At 38.5% G+C, this 26,652-nt stretch overlaps 3 protein-coding genes across 3 annotated transcripts; all 3 read right to left on the reverse strand.

Annotated features, from left to right (window-relative positions):
- Nucleotides 1-1,393: 1,393 nt before the first annotated feature.
- LOC131775777 (pecanex-like protein 4) lies at nucleotides 1,394-9,863 on the reverse strand. Its single transcript, XM_059091903.2, has 7 exons — nucleotides 8,786-9,863; nucleotides 7,996-8,166; nucleotides 6,809-7,296; nucleotides 6,088-6,194; nucleotides 4,056-5,875; nucleotides 3,189-3,375; nucleotides 1,394-3,074 (listed from the first exon to the last, which is right to left on the reverse strand). The coding sequence occupies exons 1-7, from the start codon at nucleotides 9,484-9,486 to the stop codon at nucleotides 2,811-2,813; spliced, it is 3,738 nt and encodes a 1,245-aa protein (XP_058947886.2). The 5' UTR covers nucleotides 9,487-9,863; the 3' UTR covers nucleotides 1,394-2,810.
- A 429-nt stretch (nucleotides 9,864-10,292) lies between these two features.
- On the reverse strand, nucleotides 10,293-17,987 carry LOC131775810 (protein FAM177A1-like). Its single transcript, XM_059091931.2, has 4 exons — nucleotides 17,612-17,987; nucleotides 14,851-14,917; nucleotides 14,110-14,207; nucleotides 10,293-12,499 (listed from the first exon to the last, which is right to left on the reverse strand). The coding sequence occupies exons 1-4, from the start codon at nucleotides 17,954-17,956 to the stop codon at nucleotides 12,332-12,334; spliced, it is 678 nt and encodes a 225-aa protein (XP_058947914.1). The 5' UTR covers nucleotides 17,957-17,987; the 3' UTR covers nucleotides 10,293-12,331.
- Nucleotides 17,988-20,280: 2,293 nt separating this feature from the next.
- LOC131775806 (2-Hydroxyacid oxidase 1-like) lies at nucleotides 20,281-26,347 on the reverse strand. Its single transcript, XM_059091926.2, has 6 exons — nucleotides 26,214-26,347; nucleotides 25,025-25,176; nucleotides 23,509-23,999; nucleotides 22,620-22,778; nucleotides 21,200-21,269; nucleotides 20,281-20,351 (listed from the first exon to the last, which is right to left on the reverse strand). Exons 1-6 carry the CDS (start codon nucleotides 26,345-26,347, stop codon nucleotides 20,281-20,283), a joined length of 1,077 nt encoding a protein of 358 aa, XP_058947909.1.
- Between the last annotated feature and the right edge of the window lie 305 nt (nucleotides 26,348-26,652).

The raw sequence follows: 26,652 nt of genomic DNA on the forward strand, positions 1-26,652 counted from the left end.
TCAAAGTTCAAAAACCACCAAAGTTCACACTCTGCGATAGTTTACAAACAAAAATAATTCGGCAGGTCGAATTTAACGCTTTTGCCTGAAGTTTTTAATTCAGAATCTTGAAGTGAAATGTTCCGTGAACTTCAGCCGAATTATGGCTCATAAAAACACGCGGGTTTTTTCACATGACAAAGTAGAAAACAAACTGTTCAAGGCGAGTGTTTTTTAAATGAACGACAGCCGAATTCACCGGAACATGAAGATCGCTCGGGATGACAGCGCCGCAAAACTCGGCTGCAGTGACTGAAGTGACTTTCCACTCAACACATTGGAAAGGATATCAGAGCGAGCTCTTATTTTTTCACTCGAAGGGCGGCATGATAAGTGAGCCGCGATGGACTTCAGCATGATCATATTTGCTCAGACACCGTCATGATTAGTATGAATTTTAACAATTATGCCAGTTTGGTTATATTTTTCATCATTTCTGTTTTGTTCTGTTTTGTTTTTGAACTCTGAACTTTATATACTATACGAGTGTTGGCTGTGTTTGATTTTCATCACCCTACGTAAGCTTGCAATCTAACTGAGCGTGAAAATCTTTAAAACTCGGAATGTCTATTTTGTTTTTCATTTGAGGATTTTCGTATCTGCCCACGTTTTAATAACGTAAATAACGGCGCCTGGTATGTTTACAAACCTTTCTTTGGTTCTTCTGTTACTACTCGCCGGCTCGCTTGTTCCGAAATTTCACTTTCAATTATCGAAAAAAAGCTAAAAAGAAGTCCCGGAAAAGGTCGAACATGGTACAATTTGGCAGATGGCGTGACAGCTTTCGCTCAGTTCTATGCTCTATACTCTCATAGAGCACGCTCTTTCAACCAATGACAGCGCGCGTTATATCCGAACTTTATTATAATTTTCATTAGAATCTTTGGTAAGCATCAGTTACACAGGGACATCCCATCCCAACCCACCCATCCCCAGACTTAACTTTTGCATGCATGCAAATTCCCTACTGCTGCACGAGAAATTTATCACAAGACGAAAAAAAATTGGAGAAAAGGAGTTTTCTTTAAATGAATGACGCCATAGAACTTTACATTTGGAGCCAGGGAAGTGTTTAAAGAACGAAGAAGAGTTACTGCTGGCGTGCAGTGATTGGAAATCAGCGAATGGATACACCACCGGGTATCGCCTTTTTTTCAGTCTGGGAGGTAGAAAACCTAAGGCATGCTTGTTGTCTCTTCAGTTTCCTGTATTTCTTACACTGAAGTGGGCACTCAACTGGTTCATCTCTGCAGTTATTTTGGGTTCCCAGAAACTGTGTTTATTCATTCTCCAATTCATTACGCTGTTGGTGTTTTAATGATATGAGTAAGTCTGAGTACAATTAAAACTTGTTTCTTTTGTTTAATGTCGTTGTTGAATTCTCACACTTGCCTATTTTAACTATTTCATTTACATTTCTCCCTAGCGAAGAGGGACTATTTAGCACACCAGTATGTACAGTTCATTTGCTCAGAGAGAGTTATTTGAGGTAAAATCCACACTCTGGAAAAAAGCCTGAATCATATCAGAAACTACCCTCGCGGTCAAACGAAAGTAAACCAAGAAAAGATCTTAATAGTATTCATGCGATTTGAGGCAATGATCTTCCAAGGCACCCTTGAAGGCATTTTAGAACACATCAGCCAATGGAAACTATCACTTTCGTTATCCTATTCTTTAACTTATATTAGGGAATCCCTTTCTTTTGTGTACAAAGTACTTCAAGTCAAATGGGTACCTCCTTAGGCGGAGTAGCATAGAATTACACCCATCCTCAAGGCAACACGGGAGTGCCTGGAGGACACTCTTCAAAATACAAAGTTGATAGTCCATCTACTTTTTTCGCCAAAATTGTCGGTTCTTCGTATTCGCTCGGAGGAACAATGTCAGGTTTTTCCGCTGAGTGAGAACTACGGAATAATTAAAAGCATTCTACTTTCGGGAGGAAATAAGGGCGTTAAGAAATAACTACTTCCCCTTCCTTCCCCCGCTCTGAGCATCTTGAATCTCAAATGCGAACAATAATTTCATGTCGGAACAATATTTTACGTATGGATCAAATAAATAAGCCATAGGGGAGTTTGAAATTTTCTTCCCGTGATGGAAATATTCGTGTAGCATTAAAAATATTTAGCGCCTCGTTTGCGTGACCGAAACGTTTAAAACTGAATTTTCTTGTCAGTACATTGCTGTGAAAATAATCTCATATTTCATAAGATCAATGTTGAGTTTTTTAGGAATTGTAAGAGTACGCTCTTCTCTGATACAGCGAAGAGATGTCAAAAAGTAGATTTCAAAAAATATTTACAAACGTCGTTCTTTCAACCGTAAGCTATGATATGCGATTATCAAGGTGCACAATGGAATGTTTCCTTCCATTACTGTTCAGGAAACTCCTAACTAGAGCACGGACATGTGCCCTAATAAGGGTTCCATTGTATATTATATCTTTTCAGGCAAGATTAAATGTCGCGTCATTTCATGACAGTTCTTTACAACTTATGTCCACCCCTCAGAGTGACCTGCCCAATTCCTTCCCTCTCTCAAATAGGAAAATTTACTTTCAAAAACTGGTTGTTTTGTTTCCTATTTCCGTTTTCAAGTTTTCCGCTAAATCTATTCGGAGAACGTTCGCCAGATGTTTGAAAGTTAATCAGTTTGGCGATTACACCAATCTAACTACCATTAAAATGCTCACACATAATACTGCGTATATTTCACAAATGCATAACGAACGGCGCACATGATCAAACGTTGTTACTAAAAGGCCTTTATAAAGGGGCTACCGCAATTGGTACTGACACAGCACCCGAAGAATACACTGGATACCCCAGAGGTGGGTCCGCAGCTTGGATGGTCAGATTCCTGAGGAGTGTGGGATGAGCCTGGATGCTGTACCGCTCCTCGTCATCGTTGGTTAAGTACAGTAGTTCTAAAGCTAGCGAGGCCCACTGGCCTCGAACGCATTCTCCATTAAGGCGCCCGACTGGGGCCATTATCTCTTGCTTGGTGAGAACACGGCTAGTGTATGTGCCCTGAAGAGATACAATAAAGGAAGAGCTTATTAGTTGAACTGTAGCGAATACACTGGAATGTAATAATACATGCAAGAAGAGTGTTCACATAGCTAAGTATTTCCAATTTATTACCTTGCTTTTGTCTCGACCCAGCGAGAACAGGAACGGCTTTTCATCCATGATAGACAACTGCCACTCGTGGCCTATCTCACTGCCTAGGTACCAGTCCCTATCATACTCTGTCATGTATTCCACAAGTTCATCTTCACTTGTCACTTCTCCAAGAACAGCTTCGTCGTAAGTTAACTTGAAAGCATATCTGCAATGAAGTAAAGTCAAACTGGGATCAATGATCATGGACCTATGAAATACTAATTTCGTGGAAGTTTCTCCTAGCGGTAAATAGGGAAATGCTGAGCAACGCAGAAACGAGATTTGAGTTCCAATAGGTCTTCTTCGTTAATTTTCTCAAAAGTAGCTTCGGTAGTTGGCAATGTTAGAATCTCTAAGGAAAGCATGGCGTTATGATTTTCCTTATTGACTTTGTTGTTGATTAATACGCGAGAAGATCAACTAGAGTAGATCGGTAGCTTCGGTAGTTGGCAATGTTAGAATCTCCAAGGTAGGAACTTTACTAACGTTTGGTGTCGAAGAGCATAGCATTATAATTTTCCTTACTGATTTTGTTGTTGATTAATACACGAGAAGATCTATTGGTTGATATATGATAAAGACAGAAAACCGACATTGATAACGTTTTGATCGCTGAACAAAAAGAAACCAATTATGGACAGAATATGCTGGAAAAAACCTTGGGTATATTATAATCAGCTGTGATCTCAAGTATACTGGAGAGCAATTACCAAAATCTGTCACGCACGTTTGTAGTGCACTGTACACCCCTTCTCTGTTTCCGAGATTACACATCTTGTACAGAAAGGAGAGAGGATTTCAGACGGAATGCAACACATCAATAATATTCAGCTTCATCTTTCATACCTGTACGCCTTCAAGATCAGCGATTTAAGCTCCGTCTCTTTTTCCAGCCAATCAACATGTATTGACCAAGGCACGTCGCCAGCGTACACTTTGTGCACGTGACCAGGTCCAGCAGCTACAGCAGACGATCCTGGGAATCCAAGTACCTCCACCATAGCGTAACACGCGCATGTCAACTGACGGTAGAAGCTTATCAGAGTTGAATCACTAAGGATACTTTCTGCAATACCCTTGCTGTTGTTTCCAAACTTTAAACCCTTCACAACGTGTCTGAACCAGAAATCGGGAAATTTTTCTGATAAAGAGTCTAAATTATGTTTGTCTACTGGGATGGAAAACTTCCAATGATGTGGCAAATCAAGTCTATGGGCATGCTCTGATGTAAAAGTAACTGGCTTCATATAATCGCTTGCGCCTGCTTTAGCATCCCTCTTGGTAGCTCCATAGCTAAGAACGTCATAATTGAAATCACTAAAAACTGGATCGACTTTTTTAAGGAGCTTTTCGCTTGAGCCTTTATTTTTCGATGCGCTTGCCTGTCCAATATCCAGTGCTGGAAAACCACCTAGATTGAAAGATTCGTCGAGATCATCAATCCCTTCGTCTTTGACGTGAAGACCACCAACGCTCCCTGACTGCTTGCGTTTTCTATCGCTCGTCTGACTTTCATCCAGTTTCAAGCTTTCCTGAGACCATACACTATCGCTAAGACTGGGCAAAGAGCTGCTTCGTCGTCTCTTGGGTGATGTAACTCTCGTTGTTGGTTCTTGATAATCTGTTGAACTCATGAAAACATTTGGAATGTCCAAATCATCCTGACTTGTTTGTCTGACTAGTAAAGCTTCCTTGGGTTTTGGAGTAGGTAAAACCTCTACTGACATCATGACCTCTTGCTTTGCAATGTCAATGGATACTTGATGTGAGGTTTGTTCCGGGATTTCAAACTTTCGATCTTTACAATAATTCACCAAAACCCAGACAAGAGTCTTCAAGAAATTTTCCGAATTCCTCCGTAAATTTTCTGGCTGATCAATTACACCAGTCAGTACATTCTTCGCGTCTGAGTAAGTATTGAGGATCAATGTGTCACACGGGCAAAGAACGTTTGCTACGTGTTGGTTCAATGAAACCAGTGGCCATTTTCCCTCATGCACAAAAATATCCTGAAACACGTCATCTACTCGCGTGGCTTCCACAGTGTGGCACGAGGTCTCCTGCAGCTCAAGGCCTTTCAATACCGTAGTGCAAAATTTGTAACCACACTCAAGCACGTGGACCCAAATCAAACGGTCCTGAAAACGCACCAAGTAATGGTCCCCTGGTGATGGATTACCCAGAGTGCCCATAGCCATGGTAACACCAAGAGTTGACACTACCTGAGGTGTCAGTTGTTTGTAAAACACGGAGTCAGGGCAGGTTGCTGCAGCCGTGCTGGCAGCCTTGGGCCAGGACCGCAATGGCCGCGGAAAGCCCACCAAGAACACAGGAAGACAGAAGAGTGGTAGCAATGGAGTGGCTAAAATTGTTGCAGCCCCCAGTACAGCTAGTACCACAGGCAGTAATATGACGAGTGCAAGAAGGATAGGTATTGTTGCCTTGTGGTGCTGTTTGGGAAGTGTCCACGCTGTGACAGTGAGGGTCAGCATGTAGGATATCTTATTTAGTAGCTGCTGTAGTCTGTCCCTGCAGGCTCCCACCAGCATCAGCTGTAGTCCAAGACCTGCAGTACCCCACCAGGTAGCCACATCTGACCCCAGAGCCGTCGCAGTCAGATAAACGACGGATATTTCCAGCAAAGAATTAAACGTGTTTTGCCAGACCTGTATAAAAATAATTTTTCATGAGTGAAAAAGTATAAGTAACTTTAATTAAGCATTTGACAACTTCTAAACAAGATTCATGAAGTGAGATCAATATGACGGTCATAAGCACGTATTTGCCTGGATTTATTTCTGTGCAAGAATAAGAGTGCCAACGCCGTAGAAAATAAGAGAGAGGCATTCAAATTTAAAGGAACAGTCAACTTTATTACCTGTCGAAGAGCCCTGACAGTTCCAATGGCCACAGCAAAGTTTGAAACAGTTGCGCTCTCTGGGGCAAGGAACAAGCTGAGAAAGGCAACTTGAAGCAAAGGTACAACTGAAACAAACATGCCAAAAAATTGGTAAAAGAATTTGCTTATTAATAATTACAGTGTAACATATGATTCATGCAATTACTAGTTACAAGTCAATAAGGTTGGCAATATTCTCATTCGTTGTAATACTCACCCATGACTACAGCCTTAGTTTATAAAAGACTAGACATAAAAGCAGATCCAATCTCATAAATCTGAATTCCCAATTGTGAGTCATCAGAGTTGCTTCATTTTCTTGCTACTTAACTCTCAACTTGCACTACAATTTTGTTAACACTGCACAAATATTATTCAAGGACTTAAATGTACCTGGCTGTGTAATGACTCAAGTCTAACCAGAAACAGTAACCATTCACAATACCACAACTCACTTTGTATCCCATTTCCAGAAGTATGATACTAATATGGTCTAAACAAATGTGGCATACATGTAAATGTGGTCCACTCCACTTTCTCTTTCTTAGCAGAATTTTGCCAGTTGTCAAGTCATCCATTCATACTGGCAAGTTAATTGTCCCCCCAAAGAAACCAACACTATGCCTCAGCCGACAAAGCATATTACAGACATGTCCTAGCTACATGTAGCTGAAAACAAAGAGAAAAAGAACCTACTCACCATAGCAAAGCAGTACTTGGCGCAGAAGACCAATGTATTTCAGAATATTTTTTCTTTTCTTAAACTCTCTAGATGACTCAATACTTGCTGGATAAAATGGATTTCTGAGCAAACCAAAAAAAATGCTCACAGATTGTATATCTCCTAGAACTTTAACAAGAACCAAGAGCACCACGAACAAAACACCAAAGGCATCAAATATCTTCAGCCTTGCATCTGATGAGAAATGGCTGGAAACTGCTGCCAAAGCCCCTGTTATTGCTAACATTACTACAAAAATCAATATTTCTCTCATTTTCCATTCTGTCACTAATGGCTTCAAGGTTTTTCCTTGATTTATTTTGACCCATGCTTGAAGAACAAGGCCAAAGATGTCCATACTGAGGATGAAGCCAAAACAAGCTGACACGATAAGAATGGCAGTAGAATTTGAAATAAAAGTTGCCATGACAACCACAAGACTTGAGATGATAAACATCACCAGTAATCTGAAAGAGAAACAAAAGGCACTTGCAACTTGTAGAGCATTGCACCAGGATTGGATCTTGTAAAGGAAATGAAAAAATTATTAGAAAAGGAGTTTTACACTTAATTATCTAGGAGAATGTGAGGACAAGCTAGACATAAGAAACTTGCCCACAAATGGATCAGAGGACAATGATACAGAGTAATAGACAGTTACTTTTCCAATGTGGAAGGACTGGTATACAATATCATTATACTTTGTTGTGTAGGTTTGTTATGCCAATTACATGTAATTTGATAAATATGATTTGCTGTTGGTACCTTCAGTGCACAAAAAAAAAAAACACAACCCCTCAGACATTGCTGCAGAATTTTATGCAGCCCCTTATTGTCAAGTGCAAAAAAAGGTCCTACAGTGTAGGACCTGTTTCACCCAGTCCAGCTAACTTAACTGGTCCTCAAAGCTTCTGTTTTCAACCAAGATGGGGATTTCAAAAGTTTTGAAATTTTTATAATAAAACTGTCAGATGAAGAAACAAATTGGAGTAGTAAGGGTGCCATTCCTTAAATCTTGATTTTAAAATATAGCTTTAAGTCCATTAGGTTACAGGAAGTTTTGAAAAACAGATCCCAGGTCCCTTATTCAAAATTTAATCAGACTTTTTGGGAAAACCTGCAGTGTGTCCACACCTATCAAACATGAATCTTACTCTATAACCAACCTCAAATCAGTTGCTAATGGGGAGCCACCAAGACCAAACACCAGTGCCTGCTCTGCCAACCATGGAAACAGTGCATCCAGAGGAGGCAAGATACCCAGAATCCATAGCAAGGGCAGAAAAGGAAACAAGATATGTAGTACCTTGTCTGTTGCCACCAACTCAGAGTAATGTCTGAAAATATGAAAAAAATAAATAAATAAATAAATGAAACAACATTTTACAATATAACAATTCTCAAATATTTATGATTGTGAAATTTGTTGCTAAAAAGGGAAGAGGTCGTGACTTGAAAAGAGATTTGCCTCTTCTCATAGTGGTCCTAGTTCTTTAACCCTTTTATCTCTAAGAGTGACCAGCATCTTATTTCTCCTTACAATGTCACCCTTTAATTGCACATTAAGGTCATGAGAATAAAGGAAACGATTGCAAACTTAAGCATGAGATATGGAAATTCCTATTTAATAGTGTATTTTTAATAAGTTAACTTTATTACAGTGCTGCATGATGACCCAATTGCCAAGTTGGAACACAAGTGAAAATAACAAATAGCGCGTGCAGTGCAAAAGTGTTAACTGTCTTGACTTACGGTGATGTGTTTTTCATGTTAATTATTACCAAGTAACAACATGATTTCTCATGCAATATAGTGTCACTAAACACTAGTAAATTTTTCAAAGACTACAAATTGCACTCGCCCTAGGGGCATGTGCAATTTTCTTGTCTTTGAGAAATTCACTCACACTTATTAACTCCAAATTGCACCCGTAATAATGTTGTTGACAGTCAATACCTTGCCAAAACTCCAATGATTCCAAATATCACCACATAAAATGGTCTCATCAGTGGTGCGATTTCCAATGTGTCCAGAGCTCTAAAAATAGCCAACTCGGGCGGGCATGAAGAACTCAAAGAGAACTGAGAAATACACACTGTTAACCATCCTAGAGTGTAAAGAACCACTGTAGCACCCGTGTTTGAAAACAACCCAGCCAGGTTCGCCGGTAAAAGATACAAAAACATTAAACTACATACGACCCCAGATATCACCGCATGGATAATCATGTTTACAACAAATCTCTTTGCGGGAAAAGTAAACTCCACCGTTTCGACACCGCAACATGAAACGAAGTCAATCTCGTCGTCTTGAGACAAGAGGTTCTTTTGAAATTTAGCGAGACTCGTCGCATTTCGACGCATTAACCAGCTGAAAAGCTGTGTACTTATTACAAATACGACCACAAGGCCTCCATAAATATAAGCATTCATGTACACATCAGTTATGATTTTGAACTCAGCAAGAAGTGTAAAAATCCCTCCAAAAATGAAAGGTACCAAGAACACCAATACTTGATTCAAGTAAACGTAGAATGGTGCATCGTATCCGAGTTTTAGCTTCAATCCACCGAGCAGCGTTTGCGGGAAACGCTTCCAGAAGAATTCAAGTTTGTAGTCGTTCAGCAAAGGCGCCCCAGCACCTTCCATAGAGCCCATCACATTCAATAGTCGTACGAAATGTTACCGCATTGACCGAAGACGTTTGATCAATAACAAAGTGTGTCCTTATCCAGTGTTTGTCACATAAGGATCTCAGTCAGTTTGTCTTGTAGTATTCCAAATGTTAAACACTTGTAAGCTAAGATTTTAGTAGATTCTCCAGTGCATTCAAGATCTGTCATTACTGTCTTTGGGCTATGAAATCTTCGATGTTACATGAAGCTCCCTGAAGAAATGGGGAAGTAAACCTTGTTGATGGCGCCTTTGTGTTTTCGCATCGGATTCGATCCAAGATAAAAAGCCACAACGTGAAGGATTTCCGTGCAATAAATTATTTCATGACGAAATATCTGGCCTATTTACTGAGTTTTCTAAATCATCTCGATTAAAACAATTCTGCATTAATTTCTTTGCAAAATTAGTTGATGTTGACGTCAAGGCAACCGTGGACACCTGATTGGTTCCCGACCCAAAGTAAATTCCATCTCACTAGGGTAGGGTTGGTGGAATTACTGCGCCCTGAAAGTCCCAGGGATAGAAGACTTTGGGTTGAGACTATTCGAATAACAGGTAGTAATGTTTTTTAATTGATTTTTGCTCGAGTCTTTTTTTTTCTTTTTTTGTTTCTGACTTGTATTTCAAAAGGAAATAAGAAAGTCCTAACTCCAAAGCATTTCTGATATGTGAAAAAATTAAAAAATGGATTGAGCACTCAGAAGAGTCGAGTGAAAGACCTAATGGGAACAATGGAGCCATAACTATCCTCGTCCTGTCCTGCCAAATTATTTACTACATGCACCATCTGTTCTAATCCACCGCTCTTTATTGTATAACTTTAAACAAATAAATAGTTGGTAAAAAATAAATTTGTGATAAATTGATTGAACTGCCTACATATATGAATGGTTTGTGATGGTAGACCCTCTCTCTTACTCCAGGTTGGGAAGGTGGAAGAGCCACTGGTAATGAGATTGCATTCAAAGGTCCCATCCTTGTTTTAATAACCCCTCTGCCTTCATGTCCATCAAGTTCTCAAAAAACTGTAACGCTCACATCTGGATGGCCACACTGCTTGATAATTGCAAAATTTTTAAATTGCAATGTTTTGATCTAATTCCTCAACATCTCTATTTAATTGGTAACAATGCTCACTGTGTGACTAACTCATTGGGACAACACTTCTCTGCTCAAAAAGTTAAGTTGATTTCGTTCAATCTATTTACCATGTTTATCACCTTTCCTCCCAATAGTGGCAAATGAAAAGTTGGAAAATAAAATCAGTTTAAAAGGACACAAACCAATGTTATGGGATCTAAGCACAGAGTAGAGAAAATCCTGAACTCATAACACTGCAATCATTAACACAGTCTACAGACAAAGACAACTAGTTCACATCACTAGTTTAACATCAATTCTGGTAACAAAGAGAAAAGTTAAATAAGCTTTGAGGGATATTTTCTTCCCACACATGGATGAAATAAGACTTGCTGAATAAAGCAACAAAAATAAAATCCGTATATCCCTCACATTTCCCACACCTTTTACATTATAATGATCATCACTTTTTCCCTTATTGATTGTGCCATGGTGAAATCCAGCCTGTATGTTACAATAACATAGTAAACATACTGGAAAATTTTGTTGCCAATCAGATATTGGGGTTAAAATTGCCATTAGAGAGCTTCCCCGACATGACTAAAGAGTTGAATAAAAAAAAAATTCCCTTTATACATTTTGACATAAGGGTCCTCCTTTGCTATATACAGGGTCTGTACAGTTTTGAGCTGTGACTTTCCATGACTTCCCAAAAACTTCAATAATCTAAGTTAAGTAAGTGTACCGATAAGTTCATTCCAAATGGCTCACAAATTTGCATAGATGTCAAACAAGAATACCCACAAGGGTAGATCTTCTGCCAATATTTATTTATACTGAAATTAAATCTTGTTTCTTGAATTTTTTGTTTAAAATTTGGGTCTATGTTGCTTTGCACTCATAGCAAACCAGCCAATTTTCCAGGAGCCAAACAACGACTTTTCAGGCCTGGAAAATGAAATTATAAAAATTCCATGACTTTCCAGGTTTTATGAGACCTGTACGAACCCTGTACAGAAAGGAATTCCCTAAATAAGAGTTCTACGCTGTATTTAAGTTATTTTCAATATTAATAGTTACAAATTGAGCTAATATCACTAGGAAAACTTTGTCTTACAACTTCATACTATTAGGGTCATGATATCTTGTTTGGAACTACAACTACTGATCAATAACAGTTTCGTATCAGTAAACTAGTTACTGTAGAAAAATTGAGCTCTGAAAATTTTCTGATGCATAAAAAATATTATCTAGATATTTAAGAACCCTATCAATGTGGGTTCATGCAGGAACACATGTACAAAGTTTACACTCAAATGTATGCCTAATTCAGCACTTTCCCCTTGATATAAACTGGAATAAACAGCATCTTTACAAGCTCATTGAAGATATATCCATTTTTCAACTTAATGTGGTTTTGTTTGTATCCTCAGACATACCCTAAGTTATATTGAAAGGTGTCTCCCTTTACAAACATGTTTACAACATTGAAAACAAAAGAGTGTACTTAATCATGAAGCCTAATTCATTCAATAATCAAAGCTACATTGAAAAGTCTATACTACACCATATACTTTAGCTACAAGTACAGCATACTGATGAGATTAAAAAAAAAAAAAAAGATGTTAACAGTTTTTGACATTGCAGGGTAGTGGACAATTGCACTGGTTATGTGACTACAAACATTCAGTGCTCTCCACATAATTATTGCAAATTACAGTTCAGAAACAGTTATAAAAGTTCAAAATTAGTTTGGCATGTTCTCTACACTTTGTTTGACAACATTTCCATTTAGTAATTCAGCAGCTTTTTGAAGATCTAAGCTGTTGCCTCCTTCTAAAGATGCTAATCTCTCAGCTGCCATTCTTTCAACATATTCCCTTTCTCTCCGTTCTTGCTCTTCCTCTTCTCTTTCCTAAAAGAAAAACAGCTCTAAGTTACACTATTTCAGTACTTGACCCCTTCATACCCAAAGTATTTCTAGACTATAGGTAGTTATTAACTATTTTACTTCTAAGACCTCATTACTAATTCTCCTTACTACATGGCATACAATTCTTATGAGGTTACTATGGGGAACTTGGTATTGGATTAACTAAGAACAAATTTTTTTCTTTACTTACATCACTTGTCGGAGATATTGTCAGGAGAAATGTTGTCTTCATCAATCATGGGAAATTAAGGGTTACCTGAGTGGGAGGGCTAGATGGGAAAACATTTTGATTTGAGGTCATAATGTATGGAATGGGCACAGCAAGTTCCATGCATCATGACCCAGAGCCAAATATTTTCAAGTCCAGACTGACCTAACTCAGTCAATACACATTTTATAACATGACTCTCATTGTTCCTATTTCTTCCTTTCTTCTTTCAGCTTGTAGCTCACAAGGCCATAGGGCTTTACAAGGCCATAGGGCTTTACAAGGTCATAGGGCTTTACAAGGCCATAGGGCTTCACGAGGCCATAGGGCTTCACAAGGCCATAGGGCTTCACAAGGCCATAGGGCTTCACAAGGCCATAGGGCTTCACAAGGCCATAGGGCTTCACAAGGCCATAGGGCTTCACAAGGCCATAGGGCTTCACAAGGCCATAGGGCTTCACAAGGCCATAGGGCTTTACAAGGCCATAGGGCTTTACAAGGCCATGCTCGCATTATTGTGTTATCATAACTAGATTTTTGTCTCTGGTTTCCTACAATAAAAGCATGTGTGGGTTATATGGGTCATATAATAATCAAAAGTACGTGCCTACAGTTTCATGGAATAAAGCAGCAGATTTAATAACAAATTCTTGCCAAAAAAGCTAAGTAAAATTTCTTTTCTCAAGGACAACCTTAATCAAATAAAAACATCAGAATAGGTCACAAAAGTAGGAACTCTAAAAATCATAATAACTCAATGGAAAATTAAAACTTTGTAAAAAATATTACACCAAAACAGAAAATTTTTTGGAGACCATATAAAATTGAAAGTGGGGATTGATTTCTGAGGCTTCATTAATAAAACAGGGTGAATCTTAACCCCTTAACTCCCATAAATGACCAAGACAGAATTTCTCCTTATGATACCAATCCAATATCAAGATGACAAGTGATGAGAATGAAGAAAAATGTAAATTAAAAGATTATACATGTAGTTGATCCAGTAACAAATTCTCCAAACTAACATCATAAGAAATGTATGGCAGACAGTAAAGATTCATGTTTTCATGATTCATCTCCTTGTTTACTAAAACCAATGGGGTAGCATTGAAGATGGGCTCTGAATGGCTACTCAAACGCTGAACAACCTTTGCTATTCACCAAGTAACTCGCACTGGATTTGCACCCAGAAATAAGGTAATTGTTGCAAGAACAAACAATCCAAATCATCTTTGGGTGCAATATACTAAAACAAATATTTAACTTAGTGTCAGTGGCTAGTGTTAGATATTCACCCCACCCCTTCTCTGCATGGTAAATATTCACCTCTAGCCATCTCCACTGTGGTGAATAGTTACTAAATATATACCAATGTACAACTGACCTGCTCCTTGAGTCTATAAAATTCATCAATAACATATTGATATCTTGGTGTGGTAATTCCAAAGAAAGCTGCCAGCTTTTCTCCCAGATATTCAGCCACTAAAGATAGCAAAAAAAAAGGAAAGAATAAGGAAAAAATAAAATGAATCAGTAATATTATAAGACAGGTGAACTGAATTGACAACTGCTAATAACAGCGGAGCTCCCAGAGCGCAGCCCCATAATTATACAAAATGGTAGTGGTAACCCATCAAGCCAAAAAAATTTGGACTTGTGACCGTACAACTGTACGACCGACCATACAAGGTGCTACTTTTAACATGCATGGTCAACTGTACCACAGGCACGCCAACGCCATGGCTTTGTCCAGTAGTCTGAGTGGTCAGTGCTCTGGGTTCCAAGTCGGACAACCTGGGTTCTAGTCCTGGCCGGGGCAAGACGTTATGCCCTTGAGACGTGCGGAGGGAAAAAAAATGCGAGCTCCGCTTTTAGGCTTGGCTAAATCTATATATCACAATTGGCCAATGAGACTGACCTTGAAATGTCAAACATTTTATTTGTTCAGCCATTAACAAGCTATCTGAAATCTGGGAATCAAACTCATAAACTCACAACATTTTTCAAAGCTTCGAGAAAATTAAAATAAGGATACTCTTAGAATGTACAAATAGCACATGAAATGGTGTAACATAACTATAAAAGAGTAATGATTACACAAACTACCTCTATTAATTGTAAATACCTTTAAGAGCTCCACTTGATACTGCTACAACGTAGTACCATACCCAAAGTGGCCATGTTAGGTCAGACTGAAAAATCAAAGGGTAAGCTGTCTCAATAACATCTCCTTGGTTCATCATATCATGATATGTGAACTTCCACAGCAAAACATACACTATTAATGGCTTTCTGTTCAAAAGCTGTTTCTTAGCCATTCAGAAAAATTTGCATCCGTTTGAAAGGCTTTGGTCATCCATTCAATAGAAACATCCATCCATTCAACTGGCTTGGTCATCCATTTGTCTAAAACATTAGCCAGTTCGAACGGCTTGGTCATCTGTTTGTTGAAAACATCAGCCTGCTCAAATGACTCAGACAATTTTATGTCAAACAACTTGTATCATCCGTTTGGAAGGTTCAGGATTGGATAGTGTTGTGTTACCTGTCACACAGGTCTACTTTATGCAAATGTCAGAAAATTTATTATATTAAAATCAGAAATGGAATCATGCACTTAATAATTATGTTTACCACATTGAATTCACTGTCAAAAGAAAAGATAAAGGGAACAATTTGGCAACATGCAAAGCTGCAATAAAAAAGTTGCAGTCGCATTTTTGTGCGATAAAGTGGCAATAAACACTCAACAAGGCAATGATAAATAATGACAACTTGACCTTCACAGGTTATTTGAGTTTTAATAGAAGACACTGAACTAAGTCTCTGCATGTTTAACAAACTTGAATACTTCCTCAGGCAATTTTATGGTGGCTGTGGGAAGTCAATATTTTTATTACATCAGAACAGTTGACTATCTGTTCAAACCTACTTTAAATGTGAATCGGACTGGATCTGTCAATTTGTTTAGAATAACAGCCAATCCGTTTGGCTCTTATAGCAATTGTTTTTCAAGAGCGGTCCGAAATTAATCGTAAACCCATTCATCCATCTATGTCAACCTGTTTGAAAACTTTCACAAGCCATTCAGTTGTTTGATAATTTTCACAAACCATTCAGTTGTTTGGGTAACCCATTTGATAATTTTCACATGCCATTCAGTTGTTTGCATGACCCATTCAAAAATTTTCAGTTGTTTGAGTAACCCATTCAAAAATGTACATAAGCCATTCAGAATACTTGACAACCTGTTCAGCCGTTTGATAACATCCATTAGAACAGGTGAGTTAACCTTTTGTTACTTGTTTGGTAGCCGTGCACTTCACCCATTTAACAGAAAGCCGTTAGTGTATGTTTTCCTGTGGAAGGTCACATAAATTATCGTAGGACTGGATTGAAATATCTACATTGTTGATCATGAGGATTTCCAGAGTGTTACAAGTGATTAAATTATGGCCTGTAATTGATTTAAGCTGACATTACATATCGTGACTGTAAATATATGTGATGTACAAGTATAAATGCATCGGTTCTATAAATACATGCAAAATCATGTACAATGCATGGCAAGTAGCCATAAAAAAGGCACGATTTCATTTAATAGGTAACACACATATACTGAGGTACAAATGTCACAGACGACCCAACCAATGTTTCTGAATGGATTTCTAAATGCCTGTCATAATCTAGTCTTTATCATCATCATGCAATCAGTAAGCCTAATAGACCAGTACTTGGGAACCATAATGAGATCAGTGATTTGTTGCATGGGTGTCCAGCCTTACCTGTCATGCCACTTATTACACTTGGATTTGTTAACACCAATTTATAGCAATCATTTAATTCTTTTCATTTCTTCAACAAGTACATAATGATATTTCTGTAACTTGAAGAACTATTAGCTGTACTCTGTCTGGTCTACATTATGAAAATTGGTTTCATCTTTTATTGTGAAATTTACAATGACTTCACAACACATTATAAATATGCTATACAAAAAGTGTTATCACTTAGGTGACAGTAGCCTAAGAAAGGAATACTTGTGATTACAATGACTGACATTTTAGATGACATGAAGGGAACTCGTCATCAGAGTCAAGTGTTTTAATCCCATTGACACTGTACTAGTAACATCAAAATAAACATATTCCTGTGTTCTTTCAACTTTCTTAGACTCCATGGCTTTTCAGGAAAAGAAAGGCAGAGATGGTCACTAACAATTAACATTTGCCCTCTAAAAACAAACAAAAGTGTTATCCTTTCTATGGTAGTTTTCTTTCTAGTTGAGTCATTCTAAGTCACGACTTCATGAAAATTACAAATTTGCTCATCTTGACTTTAAAAAAAATTCAAGAACTGGCCTGGTAATTCAATCGCTACGTAAGCATCTCTTCCAATGACGAATATTTTTGCACTTGGCAGTTGACGAAGAAAACAATATTTACAACCTGTTTCAATGAACCTTTAAACTGCGTCAGAATGTGTAATTTGTGGCAAAATAGATAGATAAAAGTAACAAATTCTAGGACTAACTTTACGATAGATTAATGCTGAATTGAATCAATCGCTTGAGTCCGTTTATTTTGATTTTTTTCCAAACGCTACATAAGTATCGAGAAATATAAATGATATTGAACGCCAAGGAAGAGCGTCAAATTATGTTTTGTTTCCCTGGCTCGTATTCATTGAAGGCCTTTGCTTCCCATTAAACACACGCGTAGATAAGAATCTAGTTTCAAGGCGAAATTCTTTATCATTTTGCTTCTGAAACGACGAACACTGATTTAATTCTTAGGCAATGAACAGTCTACGTGTAAATGCATTTATTTAACATGCATAATGTAAAAACAGTGGGAATAAATGACACATGATTGTCACGCACTAACCGGATCAATTTCAGTCTCTTTTTTCTTTCTGCTGCTTCTCCTGTCATCGTCTGAACTGCTGTCGGATGAATTTTCCGAAGGTTGGTTCTTCTTCTTCTTTTTCCTGTATTTTTTCTTCCGTTTGTCATCCGAAAGGTCGCGATCAGAGGGTTCGTCTTCCTCTTCGTCGTCCCCGTCTCCATCCAAATTAATCGTTTGAAATTCGTTTTTTAAACCTGAAAAGTTAACTTGAGGTAAACCTGCGACACCTAGATCAATGTTCCCCTCATCTTCGTCGTCGGAATCGTCTTGCTTTTCTCCTGTCAAGGCCGTTTGCTCTGTTGTAGCATTGCTTACCGTCTCCATGTTTGTTGTGATCAAGGTTTCAAAAAGGACAAGCATGCGCGTTATTCATGTGTCACGTGCTGCTAAACGATTGTGGGCTCAAATAGGGTCAGTTTGTTGGCTTAGTCTCGTACCCAGACCTTCAACGGCCAAGTAATTCAAAGCTAGAGATAACTAAGATAACTCAGGGTTAGCGTAAAATCTGATTTTATGACTGAAAGCTTTAAAAGAATATTTAGTATAATTCTTTTGGCTACAATTTAATGTCTGGATGTTGTAAAAGTAATTGAAGAAATTAAAACTTAACACCAGGATAGCGCAAATTGGCCTTTGAACAACTGAACCCTCAACCTTAACGCAGTTCAGGTCAACCTATAGCATTTTACGCAAATAATTCCGCAGTGAACAAGTGAAATTGTTATCCAAAACCTAAAAAATAAGCTAATGATAAAACTAGTAATCATGAAATAAACACTTTGCTATCATCGAAAAAGGTAAAAAATAAATTTCAGTTGTTTAAAACTGCATGGTGCTGATAGGCCCTTACCGACAATGCCAGCACATTTTCGGCATAATTCGGTTTTAGGAGCATTTTTTCTCAGACACGTTTTCTCAAAAAGAATTGCTAACATAATTTAGCCTTTTCCGTGCCGTCTCGCCTGCTGTCTTTCCTTGGCAAGTCTATCCGGTCAGCGGTTAGCCTGCATATGTTGTACTCAGTCCTTGCTTAGGCGTGGTCCTTGCTAAAAATCAGAACAAGATGGGTCAGCTTCACCATCATCACGAAGTAACTTAAAGGTCAGAGAAGGGCTTCAGAAGTAAAGCAAGTTCTCTCGGTGCAGCCATTTACTGCTGCAGCAAAGGGAGTATTCTCGATACCCGAGTCCGGTCGCAATAGAAAATGTGCCCTAGTCAAGAGAATATGATATTCCGCCCAAGTTTATTACATGCAAACAAGTGTAATATCGCTGTAAAACAAGCGATGAACGCGTTGAGGACGTCATAAAACGCATAGAGTATTCTTCAGAGGAGGAATAAACAAAGAGCTAGCGTTGTGTTATACAATACCAGACACATTTGAAGAAAATAAACAATGTTACATAGGAGTAAATAGACACAAAAAAATGTTTTTCACTTTATTCAGTTAACGTATAACGCTGCCGGATGCCTTGTGTGTATCTTTCTTCAAAATAAATCAAAGCATGTTTCAAACCAAAGGTGTATAATTTTCAAAAATGATCATAATCTGAGCATTATTTAAACAAAAACCAGCATTACGAGTATAAAACGCCAGTTTCACTAGCATAATGGGGAAGGGTCTAACTTCTGAAGTTCATTTTGTTGATTAAAAAACGAACAAACAAACAAAATAAACTTGAACATTCACAACCACACAGAAACGCTTCGTGTACTGTACACTCCAGTTGTAAATAGCTCTTTTATTCGAGATTTATCTTAAGGCGTATTTGAAAAAAAAAAAGTGTCCTTTTTACTGCGTTTCAATTTTCGACAGTTATTGCGATATATTACAACATTTTTAGCCACTGAGGCAAGATTATGCAATCTAGCCCCTTAAATTAATGCTTTTCGTCGCTTTAGCTCCTCCATGTAAGGCGAGTTCATTCTTTAAGGGAGTTATGTTCACTGTGATATATCAGCTACCACGTGATCCCCAACGTTGAACTGTTGAGGTAAAGTAGCTCGAACACCATGCGCAAACAGGAGGCACCAGGAGCCTGATTAACAAGAACTTTTAATAGGAGGAGACTGCCACTCTTTTCTGACCTCATTTAGCCCTACGTACAATATATTAAATGTCTTATGGGCAGGCGTGTGTGGGCCCTACAGGACAACTGATCTTGGCAGATTAAACTGAGTCAAACAATTTTGCAAGACTTTCGAAATGAATAACAAAATACTTGAAAAACAACCAATCTTCGAGAGCTAAAATCTAGACAAAACTTCCCATGACGATAATCGTAGGAGGCCTATTACAACGATCAGGGTCGTTGTAATGTGAGGTCTTGCAGCGCAAGACAAACCAAGGCTCACAAAATTCGCACAAGGATCTCATGATAATCTAACAGGCCATACATGTGACACGCGTTAAGAGTCTCTCAATGACGTTCTAGCCTGTTCCAGGCGTTCTTTAAGTAAAACGAAGAGCGATAGTGAACATATAGTAGCGGAAGAGAGAAAAAATGAGGAGGCTTGGGTTGGGTCGAGTAATGAAACCCGCCCCAAACCTCCCTCGCTTTTTCACTCCTCTGCTACTTTCGCGCCGTTTTACAAATGAATGCTTGGAACAGGCTTTGACGTTCTGTTAATGAGTTATTCTTGCAGATTTACGGCAGATGAGAATAAAAAGATTCTTTCACAACCAAGGATGGTTTGATATCTGACAATCTTCCACATCCTGCAAAGAACGAAAGACGTAAATAAAATTTCATTTTCCAAACATAAACCATTCACACTATATATGGCATCACCAACACTTCAACTCCAAAGATCTGATTGTTTATTCATCCATCTAGCAACTTGACATTTCCTTCTGAATTGATAAGAAAAATTTGGAGCTAGCTCATGATAATAACATTTCCTTGATAAAGGCTGTAAGGTGTCTTTATTCATGTACTACACATGCACTGGCCTCTCTTAAGAGGGTACCATTCACAAAAAGGCGTCTTCAGAGAGGATGCATTTATGTGTAAAAGTATTAACATGAACAAGAACAACATGATTATATTATAACACCAGAACTCAACAAAATTTCAAGTGTCCAAAGGAACTGATACAAAAACGGACTGCATTTTATGCCATTAAGGATTTAACTCCATTAGCTAAGATATCAGGCAGTCTGTGAATGTGAATATTTTTAAGTGTGATCTTTCCAAGTTATTAATACAAAAATTTTAGTTGATGTCTTGTACATCTTAATTAAGTTTTTTATACCTTAGCATCTACTTTTATCGTTGATTGCATGTATTTTTTTACTTTTTACCTTGTGTGTTCCTTTCTGAAAACCATCCGAAAAAGTTATCTCAATCAAGATGATGATGATGATTATTATTATCATTATTATTGAATATGAAAGCGATCTTTGCAGTTATGAACACTACTTGAGCAGAGATTAAAAGGAAATGAAAAAATAGAACTAGAAAGAATAACGTAAATTTGTGACTTGGAGTAAAGATTTTTTTTACTCTCTCAATTGAGATACAATGTCGTAAAAGTCTTGTGCTTAGTAAGTAGACAAAACCCAACCTGCTACTATCATGGCAATTTTCAATTCTTCTTTTAGCATGTGTAGAACATCTGACACACCTTGCTTTCCCTGAGAGAAAAAAGCGCGGTAAAAAATAACACAACACAAAACATTTTCCGATCATCCGGACTCGCCTCTCGGGTTCCTGTTTTTATAAATATCAACAAGTTACATTCGAGATCTGTGACAACTTTTTTCCTTCACACAAAGTACATGTAGAGAAGCAATGTTCATGCTAATCTATGAATGAAGCTTCAAAAAAAAAAATGGTGAAATAAGCGACATGCGCACGCTGTAGCAGCTTGAAACAGACTGATCTAATTTATAATATTGGGTCGTAAAACGTTTTTGGTTAGCTTTACTAACTTTTTAAAAGTACTTTTGGTAAATGTCAACATAGCCGAATGCACAATTATTACAACGATCCTTATTCAGTTCTATTTTTGGTTCATTAATGTTCCTATATTCTATTATCCTAACTATTCAGCCCCCACGAGCCCGGATATAGTCGAGGTTTAACTGTATATTTTACAATGGAATCTTCTCATCTCGTAGTCTCCTTCGCAGTTGTTCTTCGGATATCAGGCAACGAGAACGGCTATAAGGCATGCTTCTCATCTCGATTTCACATTTTTTAAACCTTTAGTTTATTCAAGCTTATAGTATTCTTCGTCCCCGGGCGTAGCATCTCAGCTCTCACCGAGAACACAAATTGAAAACACATATGCGTAAGAGTAGACATGGAAGGCAAAATCTCTAGTTCATACGGTGGAGTTTAGTCGTTCGCACCCCATTCTCATTCCCAGAGTCCTCGTTGCTTTTGGTCGCGTAACCGAAAATGAAAAAAGAGAGTTATGTAGTGTTCCCTTCAAGGTGGGTATAGTTTTTGTTGTAGTACTGACAGAGCTACATCTAAAGCATAGTAATAGTTATAGGTCGATCAATTCAAAGCTTCAACATCCCTTGAGCAACCCCCTGGGCATTTGAACTTTGAAGATTACGTCGTTCATATTACCGCCCCCCCCCCCCCCACCCGGCTAAAATTGTGCTCAAATGCTCCATCCAAATGTCGGATTGATCGTCAATTTTTTTGTTGAAAGGCAAGATTGGCAATCGTGACTTTGTGGACCTCAATTTCTGAGCCATCTGCTCACGAAAGTGAACTTTGAATCTTTAAACACATCCTTGTTAAAAGATAAAACATTATTCCAGTGGAAAGACGTGACAGTTCTGGTTCAAATTTCCTGCCACAACGGACCACGTTCAAATTCCTCGCTCCCCGGGCACGGACGCCAGTTAAATGCCCATGGGTTGGCCGGGGGATGTTGAAGCTCCAAACTGATCTGTGCATGGGCTTCAAAGGTAATCTTTGGGGAGGAGACTTTGAGTTTTAGGTACAAAAATGATTGTGCGACTTACTTGGTATGCTAAACCCCACACCACAGGTCTCCCAATGAACACAGCCCGTGCTCCAAGTGCCAACGCTTTGAGTACGTCAGTACCATGTCTTATTCCTCCGTCAACAAAAACGTCAACTTTCCCTTCAACAGCCTTTACTACTTCTGGGAGAGCATCAATCTACAAATAAAACAAACAAGCTTTGTAAACATTTATAGCGGAGCTCGCAGAGCGTAGCCCCATAATTATACAAAATAGTAGTAACCCATCAGGCCGAAAACATTTGGATGTACGACCTTACGACCGTACGACCGTACAAGGTGCTACTTTTAACATGCGTGGTCAACTGTACCGCGAACACATCAACGCCACGGCTTTGTCCGTTTAGTGGTCAGTGCACTGGGCTCCGAGTCGGACGACCCGGGTTCTAGTCCTGGCCGGGGCAAGGCGTCGTGCTCTTGAGACGTGCGGGAAAAAAAATGCGAGCTCCGCTTTTAGGCTTGGCTAAATCTATATATTATGATAAGCTGAATTCTAAACGCAATTTTGGTGGTTCTTACTTATGATCTATTGGAGGACAAACGCATGAATGACGTCATCATTACCAACACTTTGTTTTTTGTTATCAATAAACCAAATAGATTTTATGTTGCTGTGGGTCTGTACAGTGATAGATCATGGAACACATCGACGTTAGTGACATACTGAGCTGCCCCTCACCTGTCTAGTATTGAAATGGTCAGCAGAACTTACATCCCAATCTCTCCCTTGAATCAAGAATTTAAAGGTGTATGAAGCTGAGGCAATTGCTTTGTGTCTGCTTATAGGGGGTGTCCAAATAGGAAAGGTGCTCATTATCAAAGGTTTGAGTGCTTTAAGTAATTTTAACGAAGAAACTAATGTACATTACAGTTGCTGGTACTCCATCCAGTTGTCGGCCTCCATGATTGGACACAATTATTCCATTAACACCATGCTCAACAGCTAGTTTAGCATCCTCTGCAGTCAATATCCCTTTTATCAGAACAGGTAGCTTGGTAACACTTTTCAGCCAGGCAAATGAATTCCAGTCAATTGCCTGTTCAATGATAGATTTCACGTTCACAGCATAGTCATCAGTATTCGGTCCTTCAACATTACCAAACTTCAAATGTGGCACTAAAACAGCTTGATTTCTTAAATCGCGCCATCGCCGACCATGGATTATGGCATCAACTGTAAAAACGATTGCTTTGTAACCACTGTCCTCTGCACGCTTGATAAGGCTCTTTGTAAACTCACGATCCTGGAAGATGTACATTTGAAGCCAATGTAAACCATTTGGTGCTGTGTTTGCAATATCTTCAATGGTGGCTGATGCCATACAACTAACAACCATGCAAGTTTTTGTATCTTGTGCGGCTGTATCAAGAGATTATTGAAAATAAATCCTTCAAGTATCCTAGTTCATTTGAATAACCCTTAATTAGTATGCACATTCTTTATTCTGTTCTCTACACTTTTTTTAAAGCACTAACAAGGAGAGTTTGAGCAACAATCAAGAGCACTTTTTAGGTTAATGATCATCTCCTTCATTCTCATAACCTTTATATTTAATTGAGGGGTGACACTGTAAAGAGAGATTAGATGGTGGCCAGTCCTAGGGGGGGTTAGAAAAGTTTATAAGTTTTAAGTCTCACAGGTAATTTTCTGCAAATGAATAAAACCTTGAAATAACAACTTGCTAAAATAGATGAGGGAGACGCAGTGGCCTTCTGGTTAGTGCACTGGACTCTGGGTTGAGAGGTCTGGGTTTGAGACCTGGCCGGGTCATGTGTTGTGTTCTTTGCCAAGGCACTTCACTTTCACAGTGCCTCTCTCTCTCCACCTAGGGGTATTAAAATTGGTACCAGCCAATTGTCAGGGAAGCCTGATGAAGTGCTGGGTGATAACCTAGCAGTGGACTAACATCCCATCCAGGGGGAAGTAGTAACACTCTTAGTTGCTACATGGAAATGGGGACAAAAAGGGAGGAATTAACCAAAGGAGAATAAGGATGGCTGAGGATGAAAAGATTAAACAGAAATGCAAAAGAGTGTCTCAAAAATACTGGATGAGTTTTTTTTATCCTAAAACCGGACAAACTGTTAATTACTCTATATAATTTAATTACAGCACTTTCAGTAACATGTGAACTATTGAGTTGTAGATGGGTTTTAAGTTGCCTGCAATCATTTCACAGACCTCAAGGTAACATTTGGTTCATTTAAGGTGCCAAACTTGGTCATTTTTTTAAGTTGTGGATGGAAGATTACACGCCATTTTTTTTGTTTTTGCCTCACTCTGGACTTGACAATCACAAGAATGATTCAGGGCAGTATTGATGTATTAGCTTTCCAAAGGCCCCAGAGTTCACAAGTAATTGAAAAGTGTAATATCAACCTTACCTTGTGCACTGGCCTTTTCTGCCATAGGGTTTGCCATGGCTTGTATCCCGACAGGAGCAATACAAATAGGTATGCTGATTTTCTCTCCATATAAGGACAATGACAAGTCCACATCAGATATTCCACACAGGATACGAGGTCTTATACGTAACCTTAAAGGAAACAGGCTCATAATTATTCTTTGACATTGGTTTCCTGATGTGATATTAGTGCCTTTTCACAGACCTCACAGAGCTCAAATTATAAATCACACAATTTGTAATAAAAGGCACAATATCAATACAGGAAACAGCAAATTTGAACTGAACACTGAGAACCCTCCAGTCCTTTATGGGCTGAGTTCACTTGAGCAACTAACACTATGTGAAAGCTTGTTTCCCTGGTTAAAAATTTAATTATCTCTGTTATGACTTTCAGAAGCACAAATGGGCTGACCCCTGATAGTAATTGTAAGCAAGTCTTAATGCAGTAGGTTGTTATTCACTTCTTGACTAATTAATTAATTAGCTTGAAATTGATTAAAAATTAATCAATTTTAAAGTCAATTAATTCATTGGTCAAGATACATTCAATTTCTTTTTCTTGGTTTAGAATTTTAAAAACTAGGTGGGTTTTTTATTTCCCTTTAATCAAATTATCTTAATGACAGGGGTTTCAATAACTTTTTCCATAAGCGCAATTTAGCTAGTCCAATGCTGTACTAGTCGGCAGTGTCCTGAAAAAGGGTTGTAAGGCGAAACTAAAACACGAGAGCCTGCTCGCAAGCTAAACAGATGACGGTAAGAGGCAGGAGCGGCGGTAGACCACCGGTAACTGGCTATTAATGAAACCCTGCATAACTAATACAAAACAACGAAAAACAATACTACTCACACTGATCTAAAACACATTTTTACCAAAAAATTGATTCATCACTCGTTACGTTCATATTCAATAAAATTCCACGAATCTATAGGCCTCTCAAGTACCGTTCAAAGAAGAAAAATATTTTGCAAAAACAACGGTGATACTCTCGCGTGCAGCTCCTGTGTTGTGCGTAACATTTCGAAGGCAACAACGGTCTGCACCAAAACTGAATGGGCGAAAGGCGACGTGAAACGCAATTTACTGAGGATTGCTTACAGCTGAGAGCTTGGAAACTTTAATGTACCATGTCGTGTTAGAAATAGAAAGCTTTTCCTTTTCCTACTTGTTGTATGCTTGACAATTTTCCTTCAACGTGAATTCCTCTTCGGCCCCTGAAGCGTAGAAATCGTAGGCGTATTGTGGCAAGACTTTCTTCGCAAGTTCCTCGAAATCACCGATACACACTGGCTTTGCCATGTTGAAAATTTCTTAACTGATGTGCAGCTATATAATTTATAGCAACCCTGACGGGTAAAAGGCTAGTGAAACTGCACACAAGACAGTCCTTTCGGAAATAACCCGTGTCAATAACCTTTGAATACACTTGACCTCATAATGGCGCGGCGATGTGTAACCGCATAATAGTCTGGGTTCTAGTCACGCGATGCGTTCTACTTCCATTGCCGTTCAGAAAGAAAAAAAAGAAAGTACAAAAAAAAAAAAACAAAACAAAACAAAAAAAAAAAAACGAAAGAAAGAGAGACAGAAAGAGAGACAGAAAG

This window comes from Pocillopora verrucosa, chromosome 7 (genome assembly GCF_036669915.1).
Source record: "Pocillopora verrucosa isolate sample1 chromosome 7, ASM3666991v2, whole genome shotgun sequence".
In the NCBI taxonomy this organism is placed as follows: Eukaryota; Metazoa; Cnidaria; class Anthozoa; order Scleractinia; family Pocilloporidae; genus Pocillopora; species Pocillopora verrucosa.